Below are 25,828 nucleotides of genomic sequence, written 5' to 3'. Positions count from 1 at the left end.
GTTCCCTTTTCGCCTCGTTTTGCTTTTGTTTTTGCCTGCTGTAATTTATGTGCTCGCTGCTGCTGTCGTTGCTGCCTCTGCCTCAGCCGCTACCACTGCCTCTGCCTCTGACTCTGCTGCTGCTGCTTCTTCTTCTTACATTTTTTGTCGCTTTTGTTTTGCCTGGAAGCAGAGGAACTGGCAGCGGCATGAAATTTAATGCAGCGCAAATATTGTGCATATATTTCTTGTTGCTTTGTTTGCACACTTTTTTCATTGCCGTTCTCGCTTTTCTGTTGTCTTTCGCCCCTTTGTTGTGTGTGTGGGAGGGAGAGAGGGCGAAGAGCACTGCGCCTGGTTTATTAATTATAATTTATGTTTGATTCCTTTCGTGCTTATCGCAACGCCTCAAAACGCCGAATGTGCATTTCAAGTGCAGCCGCTGCCGCCTCAATTGTGGGCGTGGGAATTCGTATTGGCAATCAAGCAATTAGTGAGTGCCATCAAATGGGCATTAGGCAGCGACAGCGGCAGCGGCAGCCCACAGGATGGCAAAGCAGAGACAGACGAGGCGAGAGTGAGAGTGAGACGGCTGCTAATAGCGACAGCAACAGCGAATATCCATTCCAGACAGACATCCATATATGCACATACATATATAAATATACATACGTATGTATGGCGAGGAGATATAGACAACAACAAGCTCGTGCATCTGCAATGTGACAAAGTTCGTGGCATGTCTATGACCGTTTTGGCATTTTGGCCTGGGGGCGTGGCAGGGGACTGGTGCTTGAATCTAAGAGCTGCAGCAGACGGTTGGGGGCTGGGGCGATGCCGGCAGCGAAATTGGCGACCAGACGATGTTGTTGTGACGTTGCATTAAGCAGCAGAATCAGCAGCAGCAAAAACATCTTTCGCCCTGCGAGACAGAGACAGAAACAGAGACAGAGACAGAGGCAGAGGACAAGGAATGCGACGAAGGCGCAGAAAATATTGAAAAACAAAGAAAATTAGTTGCAGAGCATACTCTGTGCATGTGTGTGTCTGTCTATCTGTGTGCAGAAAGTTGACTGCCAAAGAAAACAACAGACAGCAGACAAAATACAGCGAACAACAGACAACGCGTCGTATGAGCAATGCCAGTGCAATGGCGCCGTTTCATGTTTTAAGGGTTGAACTAATCACAGACAATGTACACACACACACACACACACACACATATACGATGGCATACACATATATGTGTCTTTGTGTGTGTCTAAGTTAGTTATGTTTGTAGCTGCGCACACGGACAATGGCTTAGAACGGCTCTCCAGGGAGAGCGGGGGTAGCGAGAGGGAGAGAGAGCTGCGGGGTGGCTCAATGTTGATTGTCGAGCCTCGCAATGAGTCCAATTGCCAATTGGCAAAATGCGTGAGAGTCGGCAACAAACTAATCCTCAGCAGAAAAGTATGCTATGCCAAATTGCGCCTCGGCTTAAAGTCGGCCGAATTAAAGCCCTGACGAATTTGGCTCTGCTGCAAAATTGATCAAAACAAGAAACAAAAAAAGAAAACGTAATAAAAATAGCTGAACGCAAACGGAAACAACCCCCGTGAGCGCACTTAATGCCAAAATTAAAGCAACTCCAGAGCCGCCCACCAAAAGCGACACACAGCCACACACACGCACACTTGGGCTGTATATACATATGTGTATATTCATGTATAATATGAGTGTGTGTATGTGTGTGTGTGCATGTTTATATAAGGCATTATAGACGCGCATTTCGTATGCGGCAGTGTGAGCTGGCAATTGAAAAGCTTTTCTGCTGCCATCGTCGTCGCTGTCAGCGTCGGCGTCGACGTCGCCGTCATCGCTTTTTCTTGCTTACTTTTTGTCCCAGCGACCCAGCTAAGGGTGGGAAGTTTCAGAAGTATTGCCAATACGAAGAGATACATCCAAATCAATGTGCTAATTATTCTTATGATATATAGCTATAAATATCTTAACACATAAACACACATATGTATTATTATTATATGTATGATATTCACAAAATATTATTGGAGCTCATTAAAATATTATTAGGAAAAAATGATGTCTTTTAGTAAATTTGAAATGAGAAAATAATAAAATTGAATATGAAAAAGAGTATATTATTATGCTTAATGCTCCTCTGTTTCATAGCGAGTATACTTTATTTATATTTTACAACAGCAAGAGAGAGTATCAAAGCACAAAGAATAAGAGCAAAGCATTAAGGTCTTAAAGAATTTCCAGACTTGTATAAAAATTTCAAAAAAAAAAAAAAACTATTATAGTTTTTATGTTTACTTTATCATTTATTTATACAAAAATTTCATTTAGATATTGAGATTTATCCGATCTCTCAAGCGACCCTCGCCTGATGTGCCATACAGACAACGGAGCATACACATACATACTTGCATACGTACGTGTGTGTGTGTGCCATGCACATTTATCAAGTGTGTGTGTGTGTACATATGTATGTATGTATGTATATAGTCAAAGCTGAAGTTGCTGCTATGTGTGAGCAACAACAACAGCTGAGCTATTTACGTGTGTGTGTGTGTGTATTGGGTGGCGTGGGGTTGTCATTGGGGGTTGTTGCTGGCACGAATGGGGCCGTGTGGAGCTGTGACGCGTAAGACAAGCCAGATAGATAAATAAGGAGTGAGAGAAAGACAGAGACAGAGCGAGAGAGAGACATGGTAAATGAGAGAGAGAGAGAGTGACGAACAGAGAAAGAGAAGGTGTGAGCGACAGAGAGAGGGGGTGGAGAGAGTGAGCAGTAAATAAAAAAACAAGTACACAAGAAATTAACGAGCAAACGATTTTTATGGCAGCATTTTGTGCCTTAAAGCGCTTAATGCGCTTTATGGCTATGTGTGTGCGCGAGTATGAGAGTGTGTGTGTGTGAAGTGTTTCATCTGGCAGTAAGTGTGAGTGCTTGTGTGTGTGTGTGTTAGTTGAAAAATGTTTTAAAAATGACATGCTTCGAAAGTTTAAGCAATTTATGTTCATTTTAAATTGAATTTCAAATTTATTGCAGCAATTTTGTCTGCCTTGCTGTGTGTGTGTGTGTGTGTGTAAGACACAGGAAACGGAAGTGCTTGGCTTTTGTATAACGATATGTTTCTCTCTGTGTATGTGTGTGTGTGCGTGTGCTGTAAATTGTAAAACTCATTGTTTGCTCCTGCTGCAAGAAAATTAATTGTTCGAAAAAAAAGTAGCGAACGCAAATCTCTTGGCCTTAAATTGAATTTAAATGCCAAACACAGGAAAATTGATTTAAATTCAGGAAAGCACAACTTAAAAAAAAAAAAAATAAGGCGAAACGAGCAACATCAATAGCAGGCTCAACTTTGAACAACCTTTGGGCCAGGTCAATCAACTTTTGGCAAGGAGACGGGCACTGTGGGCGAGTGGAAAACCTTTCAGAGCTTTTCCACTTGAGCCGCAAAAGAAGACGTTGGGATTCCCTCAGACAGCTGGCAGACTTGTCTGCAAGCGGACAACAAGGACCAAAATACCAAAATACGAATAAAAAGGACATGCAAACAGCGCTGCGGGCACAGGTCCTTGACTCAGCAGCAACAGTTGATAGCGCAGCAGGCGAAAGTCGCAACAAAAAAAAAAAACAAGTAAGAAAGCTCTAGTCGAGACTGCTCGACTAGGAGATACCCTGAACCCTCTAAGCTGATATTCTAATCATTCTGCACTTCTTTTATGCACACATACATACACATGCATCCACACGCACGCATAAGCCTGCGCTCTGCTAACTGCGCAGTAAGCAGCGACTGCGCTTGGGCTGCGCTGCAGTGTGGGCAATATTATGGGAATTTATTAGTTAAATAATATCTGTTGTAGTGAGACTATCTCAATGAAACTTTCAGAACATGATCATATAGCTAAAATGTATGTACATTCCAAAGCACAAGTCTCTAGTACTTGAAATACGTTTTTTACAAATTTGGGGCGAAGGGGGCGTGGTATCCAAAATCTGTAAATTACAAAATCTGCATGTCCATTAACTTTATATACAACGCAAATTTGAAGTCTCAAGGTCTAAAAGTATTCAAATTAGGCCGAAAAAACAATGTCGATTTTTCGATTATTCTCGATAAAAAAGTTATCGGATGAGTTATCGAAAAAATATGATAAACTTGTACTGCCTATGATATACACGAGTATGCATGCCAAATTTCAGCTCTCTAGCTCTTATATCTTCTGAGATCCTTTTGCTCATACGGACGGACGGACGGACGGACGGACGGACGGACGGACAGACGGACAGGGCTATATCAACTCAGGTCGTCGTCCTGATCAAGAATATATATACTTTATGGGGTCTGCGATGATTCCTTCTGCCTGTTACATACTTTTCACAAAACCATTATACCCTGATTTCCCATTTTCAATGGGTTCAGGGTATAAAAAAAAAAAAAAAAAACACACACACACACACCAAACAAGGGACGCTGACTCTGACAAAAGGTTGACGACACTGGCCAGCCCAAAAAGGATAAAAAGCAACAAAAAATGTAGATGTATATATATGTGTGTATGTGTATGTGTGTGTGTGGCAACAAATTTCGGGAAATGAAAGTCAGAGGCCGACTTTGCCTTGGCTTCTGCCTTTGCCAATAGCCCAAGGATATTTGAGCGGCAGCGGCAAATCGTTTGCCTTTCTATATATCCCGTAGCCCATCTGCCGCCGTCGCTCCGCCTCTCCTCCGACTGTCAAAAGGGTCAAGTGCGTGCGCGTGGCAGGCAAGGGTTAATGCCGTCCCGGACATAATGAAGCGCAATGACCTTTTTTCCCAGCTGCTACTCATTATTAGATGACGCGCTCGGCTTTTTTCGCTTTTTCCTCTTTTTTTTGCCGTTGTTGTTGTCTGACCTTGGCCCACTGAGCCGCGGGCACAGACCTTGAACTTGGCTTTTGTTCCCGCAGAGCCTTGACATTGAAATGGATCCCATGGCAAATTGTTTCGCTGCTGTTGCTGCTTCTGTTGTTGTTGTTGTTGTTGTTGTCGGCGCTGCCGCGCTTTTTGGCTTGGTCAGATTTCAATTCAATTGGCAGCAGGCAGCAGGCAGCAGACAGCGCGGCCGCCTGAGGGCCGCTTTGACGTGGCCCAAACACACAGAGAACACCAAAAGCCAACCAGCCAAGAGTCGACAGCTGTTGCTGCCAGTTGCCAGTTGCCAGTTGGCAGTTGCGTGGCCTTAGCAGCGCTTTCATTGTTCCGGCTTAAGTGCCATGGATCGCACACACATACACATGCATACATATAGCTGCAGCTATATGCCCCGCCCTGTCCCTTGCCGGGCCGCTCGCTCATAAAAATAAACCGCAACAAGCTGCCAACTGGCAGTAGGGAACTCCTCACGTGCTGCGTGTGCCAAAAGTCTGCCTTCTGGCTGGCCCCTGGTCTCTCGTCTCTCGTCTCTCGACTCGATTACGTTTCGGTTTGGGACATCACAAGTGGTGCCAAGTGCTGCTGGGGACGGACAAACAGTTGGACGACAAATTGTCTGCCTGTTGCCTGTTGGCTTGCTCTGGTCTGGCTGAGTCTGGCCCGGGTCTGGTCTGGCCTGGTCGGGTCTAGTGTCTGGCGACTGGGTCTGCTGTTTTTTACGAGCCGCATGTAAGCTCTTTGGATATCATAGCCATGGCATCGCCGTCGCAGTTGCACGTAGGAGTCGCCTGTCGTCTGCTACAGCTACAGCTACAGCTGCTGCTGCTGCTGCTGCTGCCTCCGTTTGGTAGCCGCAATCACAGCCACAGCCACAGTCCCTGTCACGGTTGGTGGTGCCTCGCGGTGGCTACTGAGGTAGCCGCCGTGGCGCCGACATGTTCAGCATGTTGCCCATTTATGTGCCGCTGCCGTTTTTTCATTCCATTTCTGTTTCTTTTTTTTCTTTCTGTTTTCGTTTTTTACTTCTGCTTTGTGCGCTTTTTGTGTGTGTTTTGACTGATGGCCAAGGTGTGGCCAAGTCGCGGACATGGCTTGACACTGTGCTCTGCGGCAGCCCGTTGAGTGGCTTTTGAGCGGCGCCTAATTAGACGTTAAGTGCAGCGTGCGGCCTGCATTCAAGTGGAGCCTGCCATGGCCACCCTGGGGGGCACTGCCTCTGCCCCACACTGCTCCCTGTCCAAACATTGTGACAGCTGATCGCATCGCCCAGCCACACGTATGTGAGCGTGTGTGTGTGTGTGTGTACGTTGGCTAATTGCCGCCAACGTCGCGTCGCTGCCAACGCTTCAAATGTGGCACGCTGCATTTTGCATTTTGCAGTTTGCACTTTGCATTTTGCGTGTGTGAATACAAGCAGCAAAAGAAAAAAGAAAAAAAAAAAACACGTACGAATTCTGTTATTTTCAATGGGCGCCAGCCAGCCTTGGGGGCGTGGGTGTTGCCTTAAATGCTCAGCATGCCAGCGCAAAAATGCTGCAGCTTACACTGTGCAACAAAACCAAGGAAATGCAATTGCAAGCAATTGAAGTTTAATTTGAATGAAATGTGTTTGTGAAGCATAAGGTAATACATATATTATATTTTAAAATATTTGATTAGGATAAACTTTTATATTGCAGGGGATAAGAATATATGGATAAGGACAATTTGGTAGATGAAATAGAATATTAAATAAAATATTAAATATTTCATATTCTTCTTATGTAGATAAGTACAAGCCATATTACTGGTAATTAATTAGTAAATGTGTCATGGGTTCCATTGACTATTCTCTGCTACACAAGGTCAATTCGCTAAATGCGACTAAATTTCATTTAAATGAATTGTTTGGATAGGTACGATAGATAGACTTGTTATAGAATGGAAATCAATTAATCATACGGTATTAATGTTTGTTGAGGTAGATACATTAAACTATACATTATTGTGAGAAATATTGAAATATTGTGGACAAATTGAGAATCGGCGTGCCAATTAGAGCTCGACCAAGCTCTTGTTGGGCAGTGTAGGTCAACGATAGCAGCGGACTGTGTCCATTAGGGACAGCCTGCATACATATGCAGATTGCATGACACGACGGGCAACAAGTGGCGGACAGGCTGCCACAAGCGACATTGACTGCGGCAGTGGCTGTGGCTGTGGCTGTGGCAATAGCCATGGCCATGGCCATGTACCGAGAACAGGATTGGCAACGGGATTGGGCCAACAAAGGCCGACACGGACATGAACAATGGCTGCACCGCAGCGCTTGCCAAAAATGCTTGCAAACATGAATGCGAGTAGCTCGTTGCGCGTTGCCCGTTGCGCGTTGCACGTTGCACGTTGTAGGTTGTTCGCTGGAGTTGGAGTTGGAGCCAAATGGAGAAGTGACGCTTCTGGCGTTGTCCTTGGTGAGTCCCGCATGGCCATTTCATGTTTTTTGCCTCCCCAGTTACCTTTTTGCAGGCGATAAAGGTCACGGGATGGCAACGCCAATGCAATGCGACCTGAATTTTCGGCGACGCGGTGGCAGGCGACATTGGCAGCTGTTGTTGGTCACTGGGACAGGCAGCGACAACGATGCGAAACTTCACTTTCACCCAGTCAGCCAGTCAGCCAGTGAGGCAGCCAGTAAGGCAGCCAGGCAACAAAAGGCTGCGGCAACAACAACGCCAACACGGACAAACTTTGCAACTGTTGCCGGAAAGACAGCAGCAACAGTTGCAGCAGCGGCACACAAAATGCCAACGGGCTGGCTGGCAACTGGCAATAGACTAGAACGAGAACAAGAGCGAAAGCGAGACCCAAGCCGAGAAGGAGACCCAAGTGCGAAACTGAGGGAAAGACCATGCGGAGAGCAAGTCGAAGCCAAGTCGGGGACCAAGTGCTGGGGACTAATTCAAAGGCAAACCGCAGCCAAACTTAAAGAAGCTGCCGCCGCGCCAGTTGCCACTTGCCACTTGCCGCTTGCCGCTTCCCACTTGCCAGTTGCCAGTTCAATGTCAAGCGGCGCAGCGTTAGGAGGCACGCAGTCAGTGGAGGGCAGAGGGGCAGAAGCAGTGAGACTTGTTGCTCACTTTAGCCATTTTATGGAGCAACGTGATTTGGCTACGACTAAGGATGTGGCATGCCGCATGCCGCATGCCGCATGCTGCCAGTTGCCATCGTTGCCATCGTTGCCTGTCTGCGTTTTTATGGGCTTGCCAAGGAATGTCAAGTTGTTGGCTGACTCTGTCTGTGCGCTCGCCGGGTAGTATAACTGTCTCTCAGTGTGTCTGTGTCTGTGTGTGTGTGTGTGTGTGGCCATGACGACATAATCAACGCTTCATTGACGGGACACCCGGGATGCGAATGTGGACATGAAGACAGCTGTTGCCGCTGCCGCTTTACAAGACAAATCGCCAGATTAAAGCAGCGCCGACAATGGGGTGTGGCATGCCACACAAGGACAACACACCACAGGATGTGACGACGATGAAGTCGGCGAATGACTCTCAAGTTTGGTTAACTTTTTACGACCATCATGCGGAGGAGGAGGCGGAGATTGAGGCAGCGCAGTCCGATGGGAAACGTTGTGGCAAAAAGGCTCGAGTTGCACACTGAGAGCATTAAACTGGAAGTTGATTCAATCGAATCCTTCAGCTCAATGCTTGTTCATAAATATGTATGTATCTATGTCCATAGCAACACGTGGCCCAGGAAGCTATTTCCCAGATAAATCTAGCTCATACATGAACAGATAGATAAGAGGTCTACGTTTTACATTTTCTTGTGATCTTTAATATCTGTTCTGCATAAAGAAAGATATGCATGTCTTGCTAATTCAATATATGTGTTTTATGCATGGGAAAGACTGACAGGTAATGAAACATAGAAAGAACCAGAGAAATTGATTATCTATTATTTGTAAAATTTAAGTATTGTTTTGAGATAAGTGTATATATTATTTTTTGTATAATTTTATTTTGTAAGTTTCATCTTTTTATATATGTATCTATTTAGTGAATATACATATAGTATTTTTTATATATTTCATTTGATTTTTATTTTTTTTTTATATTCAGTCTAATTTTTTGTTTAGGTTTTAAAAAATTATATTGTTGATGAATATAAATTAATAAATCACTACCATGATAATTTTATTGCAATATTCAGCAATGCCCGAAATGTAGTCATGGCATAAAAGAGAAAACAGAGAATCGCTGCGGGCTGTGACGTTGCCAGGAAGTGTGTGAATGACTATTAAATTAGACAACTTTTTACGACCACGACCTTGAAAGGGAGCAGGAACAGGAAAGCCGGCAGCTCGACGACCTGCCAGTTGCGTGTCAGAGCCTTGGCTAAGGTCAAAGCCAGAGCCAAAGTCAAAGTCAAAGCCAAAGCCAATGTCAGCCTCTGACGCTGTTTAGCTGGAAGCGAGTGCCCAACGGTCCGCCGATTCCCCAGTCGCAGACAGAGCCAGACCCTCCTCTACGACAAACAATGAAAGAACCAGAGTAAGTAGCTAGACCGACCGGGTCTGGGCCTGGGAATGGGTCTGGGTCTGGGCATGGGACTGGGACTCGCTGTCTGTGTCTGCTGCTGCCGTCTGTGCCGCTGACTCTGTTTGGGTCTTGCTACGTGCGGCATGTTGCGACTTTAGCAGCGGCGTCGGCGGCAGCCTTTGGGAGCGTAACTTTGTCTGCCCTTTTGCGTTTTTATTATATTTTTTTGCGCCCTCTGTGGGCTTTGAGGCTGGTGCCAGAGCGAACGGTTGACCCCAACGCTTGCCACTGACTCTGCGAGTTTGCTACGTGCAACGCGTGGTGGATGGATTATGCTGCTGCTTAATGGAGGGGACCAACAGACCAACGGACCAACAGACCAACAGACCGAAAGCCTGTTGCCCATTTGCCTGCGCAAACAATGCGGATGCCCCGGCGTGATGACGTGGAAAATGTTGCCGCATGCCGCGACAGCCACTTAAAGTGGGTCTGCAGACTGAGTCAGCGTTTGGGTCTGGGTCTGAGACTGGGTCTGGGTCTGGCTGGGACTGGGACTGGGACTGGGACTTCGTCTGTTTAACCGCAGACAAACTGTCTACCGCGTGACTTAATTAGCCTGCCTGACTGTGCATTGTGTGATTGTGACGAAGGCTTGGCGCAATAAAACCCAAGCCGAAGCCGAGGCCGAAGCCGAAGGCGTTTAGCGGCAGCGAAACAGATAGATGGATGGATGCACTTACCCCAGTTGTTGGTGTTCCATTGCCAGCGGCTACTGCGGTGGCATTGACGACGACGGCATTGGCGCCAGTCGCCTTGCCCTTGCCGCGTCCGCGCTTCGCATCGGCACGAACGGGTTGGCCGTCGGCACCGTAAACGATCTGAAAATTGAATAAATGGCAGAGAAAAGTTTTTGTGAGTGACTTGATTAACTCGTAGAAATAATGAGGAGCGTTAAGTGCTAATTTGTTCTCAGTTGAGCAGCCGAACAGGCTGTTCTGAAACGAACACTGTTAATTAATCACTTATGTTTACTTTTCATTTAATTACAACAATGCTAGCTAACATAATTAAGCAATTAGATAAGAAAAGTTGTAATTCTATTAAACAGCTTATGAATCTGCATGTGAGTCACGTATTTTCTTTGTCTATTTTAGTATAAGGTTAAAAAATACGTTTAATTTTGATTGCTCTCTATTTTGTTATACAGTTTAAAAATACGTTAAGTAGTCGACCTTTATACTCAATGTGTTTTGAAATTTATTCCGTTGAAATAAGTATACCAACTGAAATAGTCAAGACACAAACCAGTTGCGTTAACAGTAAACTGAACCGAACACTGCTTGAAAAGAGCTGCTTGGCTGTTCATTTAGTTTTTGTCATTCTGCTAAAGCAGTGAACAAAACTTGAGTCTATCTCGGCCGGGCGTTAACCAGGGCTGCGTAATAAGCAGTGCACGGAAAGCAGTTTATGTGAGAAGTTATGTGGTACACTCGCGACTCGCGCGCGTTTTTTTCGAACTGCTTGTCAGTGTAACGCGATTCTGTTTAGTATAAAAAGTTTTCTTTTGCTAACTAAACAATAAAATAGATTAAATTACGAAAAAGACGACTATTTTAAAACTTAAAATAAAAAATAATTAATTAAAAGTGTCATTGACCTATTATTTCATTAATAAGACACCCTTAAGAAAACTCTAGTTTCAAGTGAAAATTATCCCCACTGTAAGATGAGCCTCTGATAATTCCAATAGACATGAGAAATGCTTCACATATTTTATTCCGCGACTTATGGCAGTCATATACTTATAAAACCTCACTCAGCATCTATTTCCGGCGAAAAGTCATAAATATAATTCTTCGAGCCTCAGACGCGGCTGTGTCTTAGAGTGCTTCAGCGCACTGGAGCCATTAAACAAAGTGCTGGGAACACACATAACTGTGAACGGTAAGCGGAAAATTGAAAATCCAAATGGAAATCTAGTGCTCGCCTCCACACACGCACGCAGTCGCAGACTCACATAGAAACACGCGTGCGCATCCATCTTATGTGCGCAGGCGCGGCGCAACATCCGAAAATAGACGCAGCAGACGGACGCGACATATGGACCCAGACGAGCGCCAACTGCTGGAGTGCAAGGCAGAGTGGAGGGGAGCTGCAGATGGGGATGCGGATGGCGATATGTGCGAGTATGGGGAACATGCTGCAGCAGGCAGCAATGTTTTGTCGAAATGGAAATGGACGCGGATGCTTCGCAGGAGTGCTGCTGGAATGCCCTTGTCGCTATGCCTGCTCTGAGTGACAGACGGCTGCGCCTTAACGGTAAATAAGCAACGCCTGGCAGATGCAGATGCAGATGTAGATGGGGCAAGCTGCCGTAAGATGCCGTAAGAAGCCGAAGACTGTGCTGTTGGCACGCGCAGGCGCGCACACATCGCAGCCCAGGCAGAGGGCGCACATGTTGCTGCCACATCAACATGAGCAGCCTCGTCAGGGGCTGTGCATATCTTGGGCAGTCGCATCTACATCCACATCCACTTTTAGCAGCAGTTGTCATTTCGGAAGCAATTATTTTAATGCAAGCTGCGAGCGTGCCATGCTCCCAGTCTCAGTCTCATTCTCAGTCCCAGACGCAGACGCAGACGCAGACGCAGTCGCAGTTGCAGTTGCAGCCCCATGAAGTGACAGCAGCAATGACGACAAAGACGACATCTTGTTGATGTCACATAGACTTGGATTTTGGTGAGCATTACACTCGCACACACACACACACACTTACACTCGCATGTAAATGGGCCTGAGGGGCTGTTGATCTAAATTTAGTTTGGCTAAGAGTTACTGAGGTGATTCGCTGACTTTTTTCTGGAAATTGATATTGTGCAGCATTTCCAGTGTACAGTTGGCACCAAAACACGCCAGCTAAAAGTGGAGCATGCAGAAGTGGAGACTCAGAGCTGCAGAGTTGCATTCATATTGATCTCTGGAACAGATAGACATTTGAAGTAAATTTCCTCCTAACTACATTTCTGTGATACACTTTTAAGCGAATTATTAAAGGAAATTCAATTAGAGCCGATTCGATAACAACCTATTAAGACTGAGCTTAGTTATATATGTAATTAGATAAATATAAAATCGTCCTAGCAATCTAATAATAAATAAATCATAATATTAAATGTTCATCAACGACACAGTAGAGACAATAGTGTTTTAGGTTCTTTACGAAGTTAATGCTACTTACATATATATATATAAAAAAAAAAACGATAACATATGTATTGTCTCGACACTGATGAAACACAGCGAGGATAAAACATATGTATAAGCTATGTACTTAGCTAACCGTTAAATAAATATTCTATTTGTTATTCATATTTGTTTATGTGGTCTCTCTTTTTATAGCCTTGAGTGGTAAGAATTGCACAAGCTTATCCTATCCTATTGTCATCGCAGACATAATGCTAATACACACGTACACTCATACACACACTTATACACGAACTTATACATAATCAACTTAGCCGAAGTCGTTGCTTAGCACCGACGACTCGCGAGGCCGACGACCTACAAAGGCTGCGTGAAATTGAGCCAAAAATAGGCAAACACACACACACACAAAAGAAGCTCACACACACACGGACAACAACAATGGGCAATCAGCAGTCAGCAGCTGCTTCCTGCTCCTGTTCATTCAGCTTCCTTTTCGTTCGAGTTGCTCTCACATCCTGGGTCCTGCGTCTTGGGTCCAGGCGCTGACAGTTTATGAGCAGCAGACGAAACTGAATCAATTTTGAAATCAATTTTTTGTCGTTTTCAGTTTTTGTTTAAGTTTTTTCCATCTTTATTAGCGCCAGCAGATGAAAACGCATGTTGGCTTAATTGCTGTTATTAGTTAGTTTTTTCATATCAACACACACACACACATACATGGTTGTTCTTCTTATTTTTTATTGAGGCCAACAAAGAAGTCTCGACAGCAGCTGCGACACAATAATGAGACGCAATTTAGGCTCAAAAGCCCCGAGGGCGACAAAACCCTGCAACAGGTAGCCAAGTTAAACCGCAAAGGCCACACGCACACACACAGCAACAGAACGGCACAAGCACGCAGACAGACATATATACGCACACACATACAGAAAAGCATTAAGGAACCTGACCTAGGCCAAGTGGATTTCGGGTAGGTGCCGTCAAGAGCGCGCACAAAGCAAAAAAAAAAAAAAAAAACAGGAGAAATAACAGAAATGCGCACAAAAAGTGGAGCTGAGTAGCCCTATCAAAGGCCCGCACATGCAGACGGTAGACTGTTGCGCCTTTTATGACACATTTGTCGCCCTCTCCCCTGCTGCTACCCCACACTGCCCTCCCCCTTACCAACGCATGCTGGCAGCAGCAGCAGCAGCAGTTGACTTCGTCGTCATCATAATGAGCAAATGGGCGCCCCATAAAAAGTTGCTTTTAGGCAGAGCCCAATGTGCGTGTCTCTCTGTCTATATCTCTGTTTGCGTTTGTGTGTGTGTGTGAGGCTTTTGGCAACCCTTCGCTTGATGTACTGCAAACCCAACTTCAGCTCTGCTTCTCCCTGCTCACGGCTGCTCGCTTTAGGTGCTGCCGCTCATCGAACCCTTCGAGTGGCTTTGGCTTTGACTACCTTCAGGTCGTTCAACTGCCTAGGCAAACGTTTGAGCCTTTTAATTGATAGCCTTGACCTGGTGCTGGCCCTGCTTCTGCTGCTGCTGCAGTTGCTAGGTAAATGTGCCCAAATTATTAATTACTTCCAGGGAAATGCCTGCGCTTCAACAGAGAGCAACAACCCCTTTCTGTTTTGGGGAGCTATCAAGGCTAGGCACAGCATGCAAAGCAGCAACAGCAGCCAGAGGTTTAGGACAACAACATTGTCCTGCCCCGGCTCCTGCCCCATCAGCAATAGCACCAGCAGCAATTTCAAGGCTAAGCGCACCTTCCGCCCTGAACCAGACAGAGAAGGAAAGGGAGAGGAAGAGAGTGGGTGGGTGAGGTGGGGATTACAGCTGTAACAGGCACATGCAGCGCTAATCTTTGTTTATTTTGATTATCACTTTCGTGGCGACACTGATGCCCGCCATGTCCTTGAAGGTTATGACTGCGGCTTGCGTGACCGAAGAGCTGAGGAGCTGAGGAGCTGGGGAGCTGAACAGCTGAAGAGCTGGCTAAATGACTAACTGCCTGCCGTCTGGCATTAGGTGTTGAATTATGCGGCACGGCTGGAGCTGCCGGTGAATCACACGGATTTGTTTTCTGCTGGCTCTTATATATCTCTATATATATGTATATATGTGTGTGCGCATTTTCTATATCTCTGTTGATGTGTGCGTGTATATAGTATATATTCCTCTCTGATTGTGGCTGTGCGTCTTTTATTTCGGGGGTTGACTTTTGTGCCAATGGGGGTGGGTTTTTTTCGTTTTTCGTTTCATTTTTGCAGTGTAATTGAAGCCAACCCTGCAGTCGTATGTTTGTATATATACAAATACAAATCCATACATATATGCGTGTATTTGTGTGCATACACATATTCGTAGGTACATACAGACAGCCTTTCGGCGAGGGAGTTGGCAAATGCGTCATCGTCAATTTGCTACACGCAATTTAGATGCGAAATTTTCAATGTCACTGCGAGGCGCATTTTGGGGCGCGAAGCTGGCGAGGTGGCAAAGCCGCCACTTGCCATAACTACCTTACTCAATCTGTCTCGCTTCCGCTCAATCACTCTCGCTCTCGCCCTCGCCATCGCCCCCTCCCACTCTGCCTGTGGCTGTGCGCGTCGAGGGCCCCCTTGAGATGTAACCATTTTGATATGTGCTAAAAAGCTCACTTCAAAATTTGTATCAAGGTCAAGTTCAAGCGCCGATGCGGGTGTGCACGGCAGGGGAGGAGGAGGCGGGAAATTTTATTGTTTTGTTGAGGTAGCGGCGGCCAATGAAAATGTGTTGGCTAAATGAAAAGGGTTACAACAAAACATTTTACAGCTGCATTGTGACACAATTAAAAAGCCAACAAGGGGCGAATACGGAGAACTGAGGGAAGGGCGGACAACTGAAAGCAGACGTAAACTAGGCTAATATATACCTATACATCTCATTGCTAGACTTGATTGGAAGAGCCTACTTAAAATACAGAATTTCTAATATCTTTTGCTATATGGATTATTTGCAAACCGTAATCCATGTTTAATGTGAACGACAAAGCCTTGTCGACTCATTAAGCCTGCCAAAATACTGGCAGATGTGCACTTCCTGCCCAGGCATATCTCCGAGGCTGCAGGCGTACTCTTTCTCAAATAGGATTTCGTTTTCCTTCCGCAGAACAACTAATTAGTTAGATTCATATATGTAATACATACATATACATATATATAGTATATGTGCGGGCACTGCGGTTAACATGCTGGAGCAAGCGATTGCTGCTAATAAAAGTGCATTAGCCAAGGGCCGGTTGTTGCAGAGGATGTGCGTCAAGGATGTGCCAAGTTGAGAAATGAATTAATTTCAAATTCCATTCCGTAGATTTAATTGAGTTGAAATCAAATTAAAAGCAATTTATTTTCAACCCTCATTGCGAATTTTTTTCGCTTTCTTCTTTGCAGCGACAGCCCACACATACACTCATCGTGCACACACACACACACACACACATATATATATATATATATGTATATATAAACACTATCCTTCTATGCTGCGTGTTCTTCTACGGTTTTCAGTTCTCAGTTTTTCCAGTTTTTCTAAAAGTGCGTGCTACGCAGCATTCACAGCAAAGCAAAAAATATGTATAGATGTATATGTATAGATACATGTATATATGTATATAGAAAATAAAAATAAGGAAAGAAGTAAAGTAAAATGAAATAAAACCGAGTTTGGACGCGTTTTTGGGGTTGCAAATTATTTCAATGCCTGCATTTCGCTGCGAGCTGCGAGGAAAATCGATAAAAATGTGCCGCATCGGAGATGAGACCCGCACTTCTTTCTAAACACACACATGCATGCATACACATATGGTTAATCTGCAGCATTTGTTGCATTGGCAGCTCAGCCATTTTGTGGGCGTGGCAGTGGAAGGAGGCGCCGCGCGAGTTGGCGGCTGTGACGTTGCATTAATTTTTAATTTGTCGCGTGATATCCAAAAATGATTTATGCATTTGGCATTCGCTGAGCTTGTGCACAAATTAAAAAGTCATTGCAATTGCATATTAAATAACAACACCAACACAAACAAAAAAAAAAACAACAACAACAACCCGTCAACAATTCAAATTATGCAGCTGAATGCCAAACTTTTCGCATTCGGGCAAAATAAGAAATGCAAATAATATTGCACGAGTTGACACAGCCAGCTACAAATTGCATTTGATAGAGCGAAACGGTGCCACGCCCAGCCACCACAACGCCCAATCGTATGCATTAAAAATGCGCCAAATGCTGACCAAAAAAATACAAGTAGAAGCAAAATGAGAGGGAAAGAGGAAAATCCCATCAGCAACAGCAGCAGCAGAAGCAGCAGCAAAAGCAGCGCAGGAGCAGCAGCAGCAAGTGGAGCACTGAAAACTCTCGCTTTGAGGCTACGTAAATTTTGTTTAATTTGGCAGCAGCTCGAAAAGTTGCTGCGCAGCTCAAATGCAGTCGCAGCAGCAATCGCAATCGCGTTTGCAATTGCAGAAGCTGCTGAAGATACTCATTTAAAAGAGCTGAGTCCTCCGGGCGGTAGTTGCGCACTTTCATGGAGTATATGCTACGGCCTGTTATTTACATTGGACTCTGCTCAAGTATCAATTTGAAAATGTGCTCACGATCTGCTTTAGCAATATGAAAAGAATATAATAGAATGGATATAATTTGCAATAATTATAATTATTAAATATCTATTTTTTTTTAACTCTTTATTTCCTTTAATTTAAATTCTCTACTTTTGTAAGCGATAAATCTGTCAAATCTGTCTGTTGATATTCAGTCAAAATAGACGTTATTATGAGTAGCATCTCCCCATACAATTGTGATTTAAAAAACTTGGCTGTAATTTTAGATGCCGAATTGTATTTCTATGGCTGTTGCCTAATCGAATCAGAGTCGGTGATAGAGTATCTGTTAGTCGTGGCTTAAGTTGAAGTTCCATTTACTTCTGTTATTGTTGTTGCTCCAGCAGCTGCAGTTGCTGCAGCAATTGCTGCTGGCTCAGTAAAAGTGGCTTTTGTACGTACAATGACCTAGCAACACATAAAAAATGCAAAAAGTGGCAACAGCGGCGACTGAGGTGGAGCAGAAGCTAAGGCAGTGGCAGCAACTGTGCGAGTCGCGCGCTTAAATATGCAAAGGACGCTCACGATGGGGAGTATGCGACGGTGCCACGCTGCCAGGATGCTGCCATGCTGCCATGCTGCCACACTGCCACTGTGGCAAAGGATGCCAGCATGCTAAAGATGTTTCTCCCATTGCCAGCCCCAAAGGCGAAAGTTTCTCAACAGCAGCAGCAGCAGCAGCAACAGCAGCAGCAGCACTGAGGCAACGGCAACAACTCAATCGAGAGCAACAAGGATGGGATGCTATGTGCAAGGATTCTGGCGTAACTTCAATAATAGTCAAGTGCAGTGAAGCGTTCTCTCAGCTGCAAGCTGCACTGCTCCTTGCCAACTTCTGCCGCTGCTGCTGCTGCTGATGCTGCCCTCGATGCCTTACCAAAAATCAAAGCTGGGCTCCCCTTGGCAGCAGTTCTCCGTTTTATTTGCACTCGTTGCTTTGGCATTTTTATTTTTTGACGCGGCGCTGGCAACATCTTTTGGCCAGCACACTTTGCGCAGCAGCGTGTGTGTTTGTGTAAATTTTGCATTTACCCTTGGCAAGGACTTTTGCCAAAGTGCGGAAAGCCAAAGCCAACGCAGCAGTAGCAGCAACAACAACAGCAATAGCAGCAGCAGTAGCAGCGAAAGCAAAAAGTTTTATTTGCACAGTTTTCTTTTTCTTAAACTTTTGTTGTTCGCCTTGGCTCGCCCCTCGTCAGGTCCCTCGCAGCATAAAATGCTTGCTTGCAATTTGTACAAGCAAGTTTACATACAATATATACACATATATATATATATATATACTTGAAAATGCTATATATACTGCGGCTATGTGTGTGTGTAATGTACTGATACATAAGCAAGTGGCAAAGGCGTCAGCTAAAAAGTGTAGCATACTTTTGAGCACAGCGCAGAATATCTCCCCACGTCAAACGCAAAATGGAAAATTTTTATAATTAACAACGACAAAGTGGCTCGACAGGGGGGGGGGGGGGGGCAGTGGGAAGGGGGCAACGGGCAACAACATGAAAGTCAGCATCAGTTTATCAAAGGCGACAATCGCCCAAGCAGCTGCCAAGTTGTTTAAGGGGGCCTCGCAAGAAATAGAAATGCAGCTTGAGAATGCGACCAAGTGTGTGTGTGTGCGTGTCTGTGTGTAGGACAAGTGCATTGAGAAGGGAACGGACAAGTATATACCACACATTTTATATATGGACATATACGGACAATTTAGGGTGCCGATGTCACTAGCATTCGAAAGGTCGGCGGCCTGCAATGCAAATATTTGCGTCAACTACTCGCAGGCAGCGACAATAAGACGCAGAAAACGGAGAAGAACGAACGGAGCAGCAGAAGAAGGGCAATGCAATGCAATGCAGCGAATGCGTCATCCTGCTGCTGCTGCTCGAGTGGCCAAAGGCAAATGCAGCTGAAAAAAGTAGCCGACTGAGGGAAGCCATTGCAGTGGCCCCGCTGGGCACTCGCTGGCGTATACGCAATGTGCGTAAGCTGCGGCTTCAAAGAACTGCGGCAGGTGGCGTGACTGTGTGTGTGTGTGTGTGGGTGGGTGGGGGTGTGGGTGTATGATATGCGTATGTGTTTGTATGTTTAAGTGTGTTGCCTTATTTGCACATGTTTCCGTTCGAGCTAACAGCCTTTTTTCCTGCTCCTGCCTCCTGCCTCCTGCTACTGCTGCTGGTGTTGCTGTTGTGCGTGCCGAGCTTTGCATCATTTTGTTTTCTGCATTTTAAGAGTGCGTGAACGAATTTCCGAGTGTGCCTATGCCTGTGTGTGTGTGTGTGCGTGCATATTTATGCGTATTTGTTTGCATAGCTGATGATGGTGCCAGCAGCAACAGCAACAGCAACAACATCAGTTTTACTTTATGCGTGCGTGTGCGTTGCCCCTTGGCTGTTGCTGTTGTTGTTGCTGCTGTTGTTGCTGCCTCCCCGGATTCATAGCTCGCTGTATTCTTGCGCGTGCAATTAGAGAACTTGCAGCAGCGGCAAAGCTGCAACTTTGGGCTTGTAAATGCAGCAAGCGCTAAATTGTTTGCTGGCACGTGTGTGCAACTGTGTGTGTGAGTGTGTGGGCGTGTGTGAATGCGTGCTAAGTGCAAAGTTCTGCTGCAGCGTTTTTATATAATAGAACAACAGCAAGAACAACAACTAGCGCCAGCTACGTGACGTGAAATTTTTTAGCGCATTTTATGTGCAGGTTACTGTTGTTGTTGCTGTTGCTGCTGTTGTTGGTTTCCAGCTGCCTTTTTGAAAACATTTCTTTATAATTTTTTTTTTTCTTTTTTTTTTTTTTTTGCTTTCTTTGGTTTTTGTGCCCGTGCTCTTTACTCTAAACCACCCCCACACAGCATCAGCAGCAGCAGTAGCAGCAGCCGCGCCCGTTAAGGGATGTTTATGCACGCCAGGACTTTCGTACTTTAGTAAATGACTTGACTTGTTTGACTGTGTTGCCCGGCACCCAAGCCCGCGTCAAGCCAAGGACTGAAGCAGGAAACAACTTTTAGTTGGACTCAAGTCAAAATGAAAATGCCAAGTGAAAAAAAAAATAAAAATAAATAAAAAATCCAGAAGAAAATCAACAAAATGAAATTGATTTTTCTCTCGTTTGGCAAACGCGTGAAATGTATTGGAAGAGAACTGCAAGCTAATTCCCAACTTTTGCTCCAATTGAAATTCTGAGAAATGCCCCGCAACTCTTTCGCTGGCAGAGATATGTGCGCATCGAATTTATTGTTTCAATTATGTTTTCAATTTGCGCCGACAAACAAAAGCCGCGATATGCAAAAAAATAACAGCAACAACCAAAAAGGCTCTCAGCTATAAATAAAAGTAAAATAGGGAAAACAACAGTGAATTTTGTATTTCTGTTTGCTTGTTGTCAGGTTCATGCGCAGCATTCAATATAGCGAGACTCGTCCTGTACCCCATATCCTTGCAGCACACCCCACCCCCGACCCATGCTCCATACCCAGCCCCAATCCCAATCCTGTCCTCACGCAAGTTATTGAAAGTAAACATGAGAAAATATATTGTATGTACTGGCAGGAAACACAAAAAATTGTATTCCAAACTCAGCGCGTAATGCATGCGAAATTGTCTCAAATAATATTTAAAGAAAATTAAATTGAATTTGCGGCAGTGCGAGGGCTGACAGCAACAAGAATTTACAGTCAATTGAGTTTATAAATACCCTATAGAATCGAGATTTGTATATTGGCATATGTCCGCCCCTTTGCCTGAAAGTGGAGGTGGGCGCGAGCCTCAGTTTCTGTGAATATCTGAGATGAGCTTAAGCTACAGTAGAAATAATAGGGGAGTTCAATACCAAGCCTATATTGAGTAAGCTTGAGAGAAGCTAAAAACGAGAATCAGCAGGGATAGTGATATGGCAATATTAGAGGTATTCCTCGAATGGGCTAATCCAAGCTTACGCAGGAACATGTTTTAACACGTCATTAAACTACATTAAAAGGCAAATATAACTTAAGTCTAAATTTAATTTGAATCTATGAATAGATGATGAGAAGTGTGTTTTTAAAAGGTGAGAGAAAACAATGCTCTACAATGTTATCCAAGTTCTCATTTACGCCTTAACATAGAGTATTATTAATAGACTTAATGGACTTTTCGAACAGTAAGTCGAATATACCCCACCGCATATACATATTTGTTGCAGGGTATGATAACAACAGTGTAACAACATCGCAAACGCAATGATAATATAAAAATAATCAAAAATCGATTCAAAGTGCGGCTTTTGTTTTTGTACAATATGCCGAAAAAAAAGAAAGAGAGGAATCTTCTTGTTTCTGTTCTTCTTCTTGTTATTGTTGTCAAAATGCAATCAAAAGATATGGCAAATTGTTGCTGTTGTTGCTTGAGAGGCCCTTTGTGAGTAAACTTTTACTTCATCTTCATCTTCATCTTCCTTTTGCATCTTATTTTTATACTTTTCCTCTTATTTTGGGCGGGCTCTAACAATTTTTTGGAAATTGAAATTTCCATTCTGATTTGACTGACTGGGCGCTTAAACGGATTTACCAAGTGTGTGTATGTATGTGTGTGCTCCTGTGTGTGGGTGCGTGTGTCTGTGTTCGTGTGTAGAGTTAAGCTGTGTATTTAGTTATGGTTGCAATTAGGCGCCCGCAATGTAACCTGTAACCTGCTGACCCTCTAAGCTAACAGCTAGAGCACCCATCACTTGTGTATATGTTTATATATGTATTAAGCTATGTGCAGCCCCTTTACTGTTTAGCTGACAAACGCTTCGTTTCTGGTGCTGGGGTGCGAGTTTTGTTGCCGCATTGCTAGAGACCGGAGGGTCGCACTCGCTACGAATCGGTCAAGCTGAAAAATACGCTGCAATTGCACCTTGCAAACACCCACACACACACACACACACAGACCGACAGGTATAATCATACAAGAAGAAAACCCAACAAGTACAAATGATGTAATTAAGCATGTTCGACCCGAGAGATGCCCAGCAATATTTTCGAAAACCAAATTCGATGCACAAAATGGGATAAGAAATTAGTGAAAGTCAATCTTTGAGCTTCAAAACAGACAGATATAAATGATGTATTCCATAGTTGAACAAGAATAAATCTATTTATTGAAGTTCAGTACCTTTTCTAGAATCCTTTATCTACTGCATTACCGCACTCTTTCTAGAAATCTCTATTTATGGCAATCTCTATCTCTATTTATTTCATTACCTACATCATAGAGTCCGTTCTCCCTATTTATATAGAAATGGTTCATTTAGTGCATCTTCGAGCACATTCTAGAATTCTTACTTCATTCTAGAGTTCCCTTCTAAAACCTTTAATTTTCTGCATCTTTGAGCTCTTTCTAGACTAATCTGCTACAGGACTTCGCACTATTATACGCCGACAGCATATGGCTATAGCTGGCCATAGCTGTTCTATATGGTAGTTTTACAGGGTATTTAAGCCAGTTGCCCTGACCATTTCGGCCATGCATCGTTGATATTTAAATTGAGCCAACGGGCAGTAAAATGCGCCGCTTGCAGGGCGAAATGCACTTCAAAAATAGAAATGCAAAAAAAGGGTTAAAAGTGCCAATGTGTGTGTATGTGTGTGTGTTTATGTATCCTGTATCCTTGAAATGCAACGCATGGTCGCAAGCGTAAAAATATTTTCGCTCATTTTTTTCGTGCTAGTCCCTGCGTCTCTCTCTCTCTCTCTCTCTCTCTCTCTCTCTAGAGTTTCCTCTGTCTCTTCCTCTATTGCTTCGTTGCCTTGGCAACCTTGTTTTCCTTTTTATACAGTATAGTAAATATATCCAGCTTTCTGCTGCTTGCTTTTGTTGTTGTTTATTAATAAACAATAACAAGAATGCTTAATTGCATATCTATTTACTGCCAGCTGCTCTCGCTGCTTGTTAACCTCATTTGCAGCCTTCCACCTTACCCCTGGGTGTTCGTTACCGCAATTCGTGCCGGGAGCTCCGCCTCACCCGCCCTCGCTGTCGCACTCACCCGGAGCGACTCCTCTAATTTTTTTGTCTCTGGCTGTTTCCTTGCAGTTTGTCTCATTAAAATGAGCAAATGCGAAAATCATTTGCGCTGCAATTTTTTACAGCAAGTGCAAATGCAGTGGCGCATTCTCAGCTCGTTAGTGTGCAAGAGTGTGTATGTGCGTGAGTGTGTGATCAGACAATGCGGCACTTTTGTCCTTAACTAGTTGCAAGGATATGGCGCAGCGTCTTGGCCACTAAGCTTAGCCTTGCCGTTTGCCGTTCGCCGTTTACCGTTTGGCATGCAAATGCCACGTTAAGTATACGCAGCGTAGTTGCTGTCGCAAATTATGTAACATTCATTTGCATTCAGTGCTCTTTTATTTTTTTTTAACTTTTAATCAATGCTGATGTTCTCGTTGCGTTGTTCTTGTTGTTGTTGTTGAGCTGTGTGTTGTGGCTGCTGTTGTCGCATTCAATGTGCGCTTAACAAGGATGTGAAAATTTATTTATTAAAATTTAACAACGCATTATAATCAGCGCAGATTTATATAAATGTGACTATGTGTGTGTGTGTGTTTGCAGACACAACTACAGTTTCGACTAGTGGCACGAATGCCGCTCATCAACAACCACCAGCAGCAACAGCAACAGCAGCAACAGCCCATCAACAACCATCGTCCACACATGCAGCCGTCGAGGCAGCAAATCATTTTCATGAATACAACAACAGCAACAACTACAACAGCTACCCAAAAAGCATTCAATTGCACAGACAGACAACACACACTCAGTCACACACACACACAAACACAGGCACAACATAGAATTGCACCACCACAAATAAAAACGGTTTATTATTTAATTTATGCGCCTGATAAAAAACTGCTGGTAAAAAAAAAAAAAAAAAGAATTGAGCGAGACCGTCACATAGACAGACGAGAGATCCATCAGACACATAGACACATTCGCTGCCAACAAATACATGGATACATTGGCTGCAGAACAATGAAGAACTCAAAAGAGTTGTTTGCATAATATGCTACATCTATAGGGGCATATTCTGGGCAAGCCTCAGAGCAAATGCTCAAGGTCAAATAGCTGTAGAAATTATACAAAATATAGCCCATGGGCGTGGTCGACTGCATAATGCTTGCTCACGGGTAAAAAGCAAGAATGCAGATATTTTCTGATGCCCCTCGAGTTCATAAATATATTTAATAAGATATAATAAATGTATATATCCTGATATTATTTTTGAAATGCAGCACACCCTCAGAGCTATTTATGTTTATAAAATAGTTTTTAAAAACTTACTCTAGGATTGATCCGAGACTTCACCTGAGAAGAGTATAGTAGTAGTCTACTATAGGTCTAGCCTCGATCGGGTTGCAACCAATACCTCCCGCAGCCGAAATATTCAAATATTAATAACTAATACAATAAATAATACATAACATAAAGTTCCGGCTCAAATTGATATATGAATTTTATCAATAAACAAATGGTATCAAAATGTAAGCTAAGTTAGGAAACTTGATAAATTTGATATCAAGTCCGAGCTCAAGAAAGAAAACAAAAAGGAACGACGAAATTTTCTACAAAACCCAAAAAATTAGAACAGACTTTAGTTTTCGTTCCTCTAGGCAATCTATAAATTGTTGATCTTATCATATCAGTTTATTGACACTTACATTTATGTATAACATATCTATAAAGCGTAATATAAAATTCTTGGAATAATCTACTCGATTTTCTTATCTAAGAGATAAAAACTTGATTATGGAATATTTCTGAAAATCCAATGCAAATGTGGTTTTTGTGCGTGTTTATAAATATAATTAAATGGAATTTGTCAAATAAATAAATTGTGTATACGTACGGGCTTTGCTTTGGGTTCCTGCAATAAAATAGAAGAACGTATTTAAATTAAAATCAGTTTGTCATAAAAAAGCGAATTTGCAATTAAAATAAAATGAAACGGAAAATAGAGAATAAAATACCAGCTTAAATGTGTTTTTATAAAATAAACGTTTTCATATTACATCAGAGGGGATTTAGATTAAAAAAACACTCTAATTGCCGGCAGGCTTATAGCTAACATACATACATATACACACATACACATACATACACAGGCGAATATGACGATGGATGTGCTTCCTCTTTCTACAACTCCTCATTCAGGATATTAGTTATTTAATACCTTATGTTTTTGATATATTAAGTAATATTCTTTCTATATAAAAAAAATATTCTCTGTATAATAATAATATATTTATAAAACTTTTGTAACTTATGTATTCAGTTTGAAAACCTATTTATTTCCCAAATTTTTCTAGATTACACTCAATCATTAACATATTAAAACCAACTTATTTATTTATCATAGACTTGCATTAACATATTATATCCCAAACTGCCAAGTTAAAGTTATAATAATATAATATATATGCTGTCCAAAAACAATATCATTAGCTGCAAATTTTATAAATGTACAAAATGAGAGAGAATTACAGAGAGAGTGAGACTGTATAGGATATTATGAAGTTGTGCATAATCCGCTTAAAAGTCGTTCGCCCC

At 43.4% G+C, this 25,828-nt stretch overlaps 1 protein-coding gene across 6 annotated transcripts in view; it reads right to left on the bottom strand.

Annotated features, from left to right (window-relative positions):
* Nucleotides 1-25,828, bottom strand: part of Tet (Ten-Eleven Translocation (TET) family protein) — a 126,406-nt gene that overhangs the window by 82,986 nt on the left and 17,592 nt on the right. For 4 of the 6 annotated variants that reach the window (XM_089467805.1, XM_089467810.1, XM_089467808.1 and 1 more), the window contains exons 4-5: nucleotides 25,128-25,145; nucleotides 10,174-10,311 (exon numbers count right to left, since the gene is read on the bottom strand). In XM_089467805.1, coding sequence (XP_089323931.1) covers nucleotides 10,174-10,311; nucleotides 25,128-25,145 — 156 coding nt within the window. The remainder of the gene's footprint in view (nucleotides 1-10,173; nucleotides 10,312-25,127; nucleotides 25,146-25,828) is intronic. The other 2 variants (XM_089467807.1, XM_089467809.1) reach the window with 1 other exon arrangement.

The sequence above is a fragment of the Drosophila arizonae genome, chromosome 4 (genome assembly GCF_054131065.1).
Source record: "Drosophila arizonae isolate 15081-1271.41 chromosome 4, UAZ_ARI_1.0, whole genome shotgun sequence".
Lineage (NCBI taxonomy): Eukaryota > Metazoa > Arthropoda > Insecta > Diptera > Drosophilidae > Drosophila > Drosophila arizonae.
Note: the sequence above shows the minus strand (reverse complement) of the source record. Positions and strands in the feature narration are given on the sequence as shown.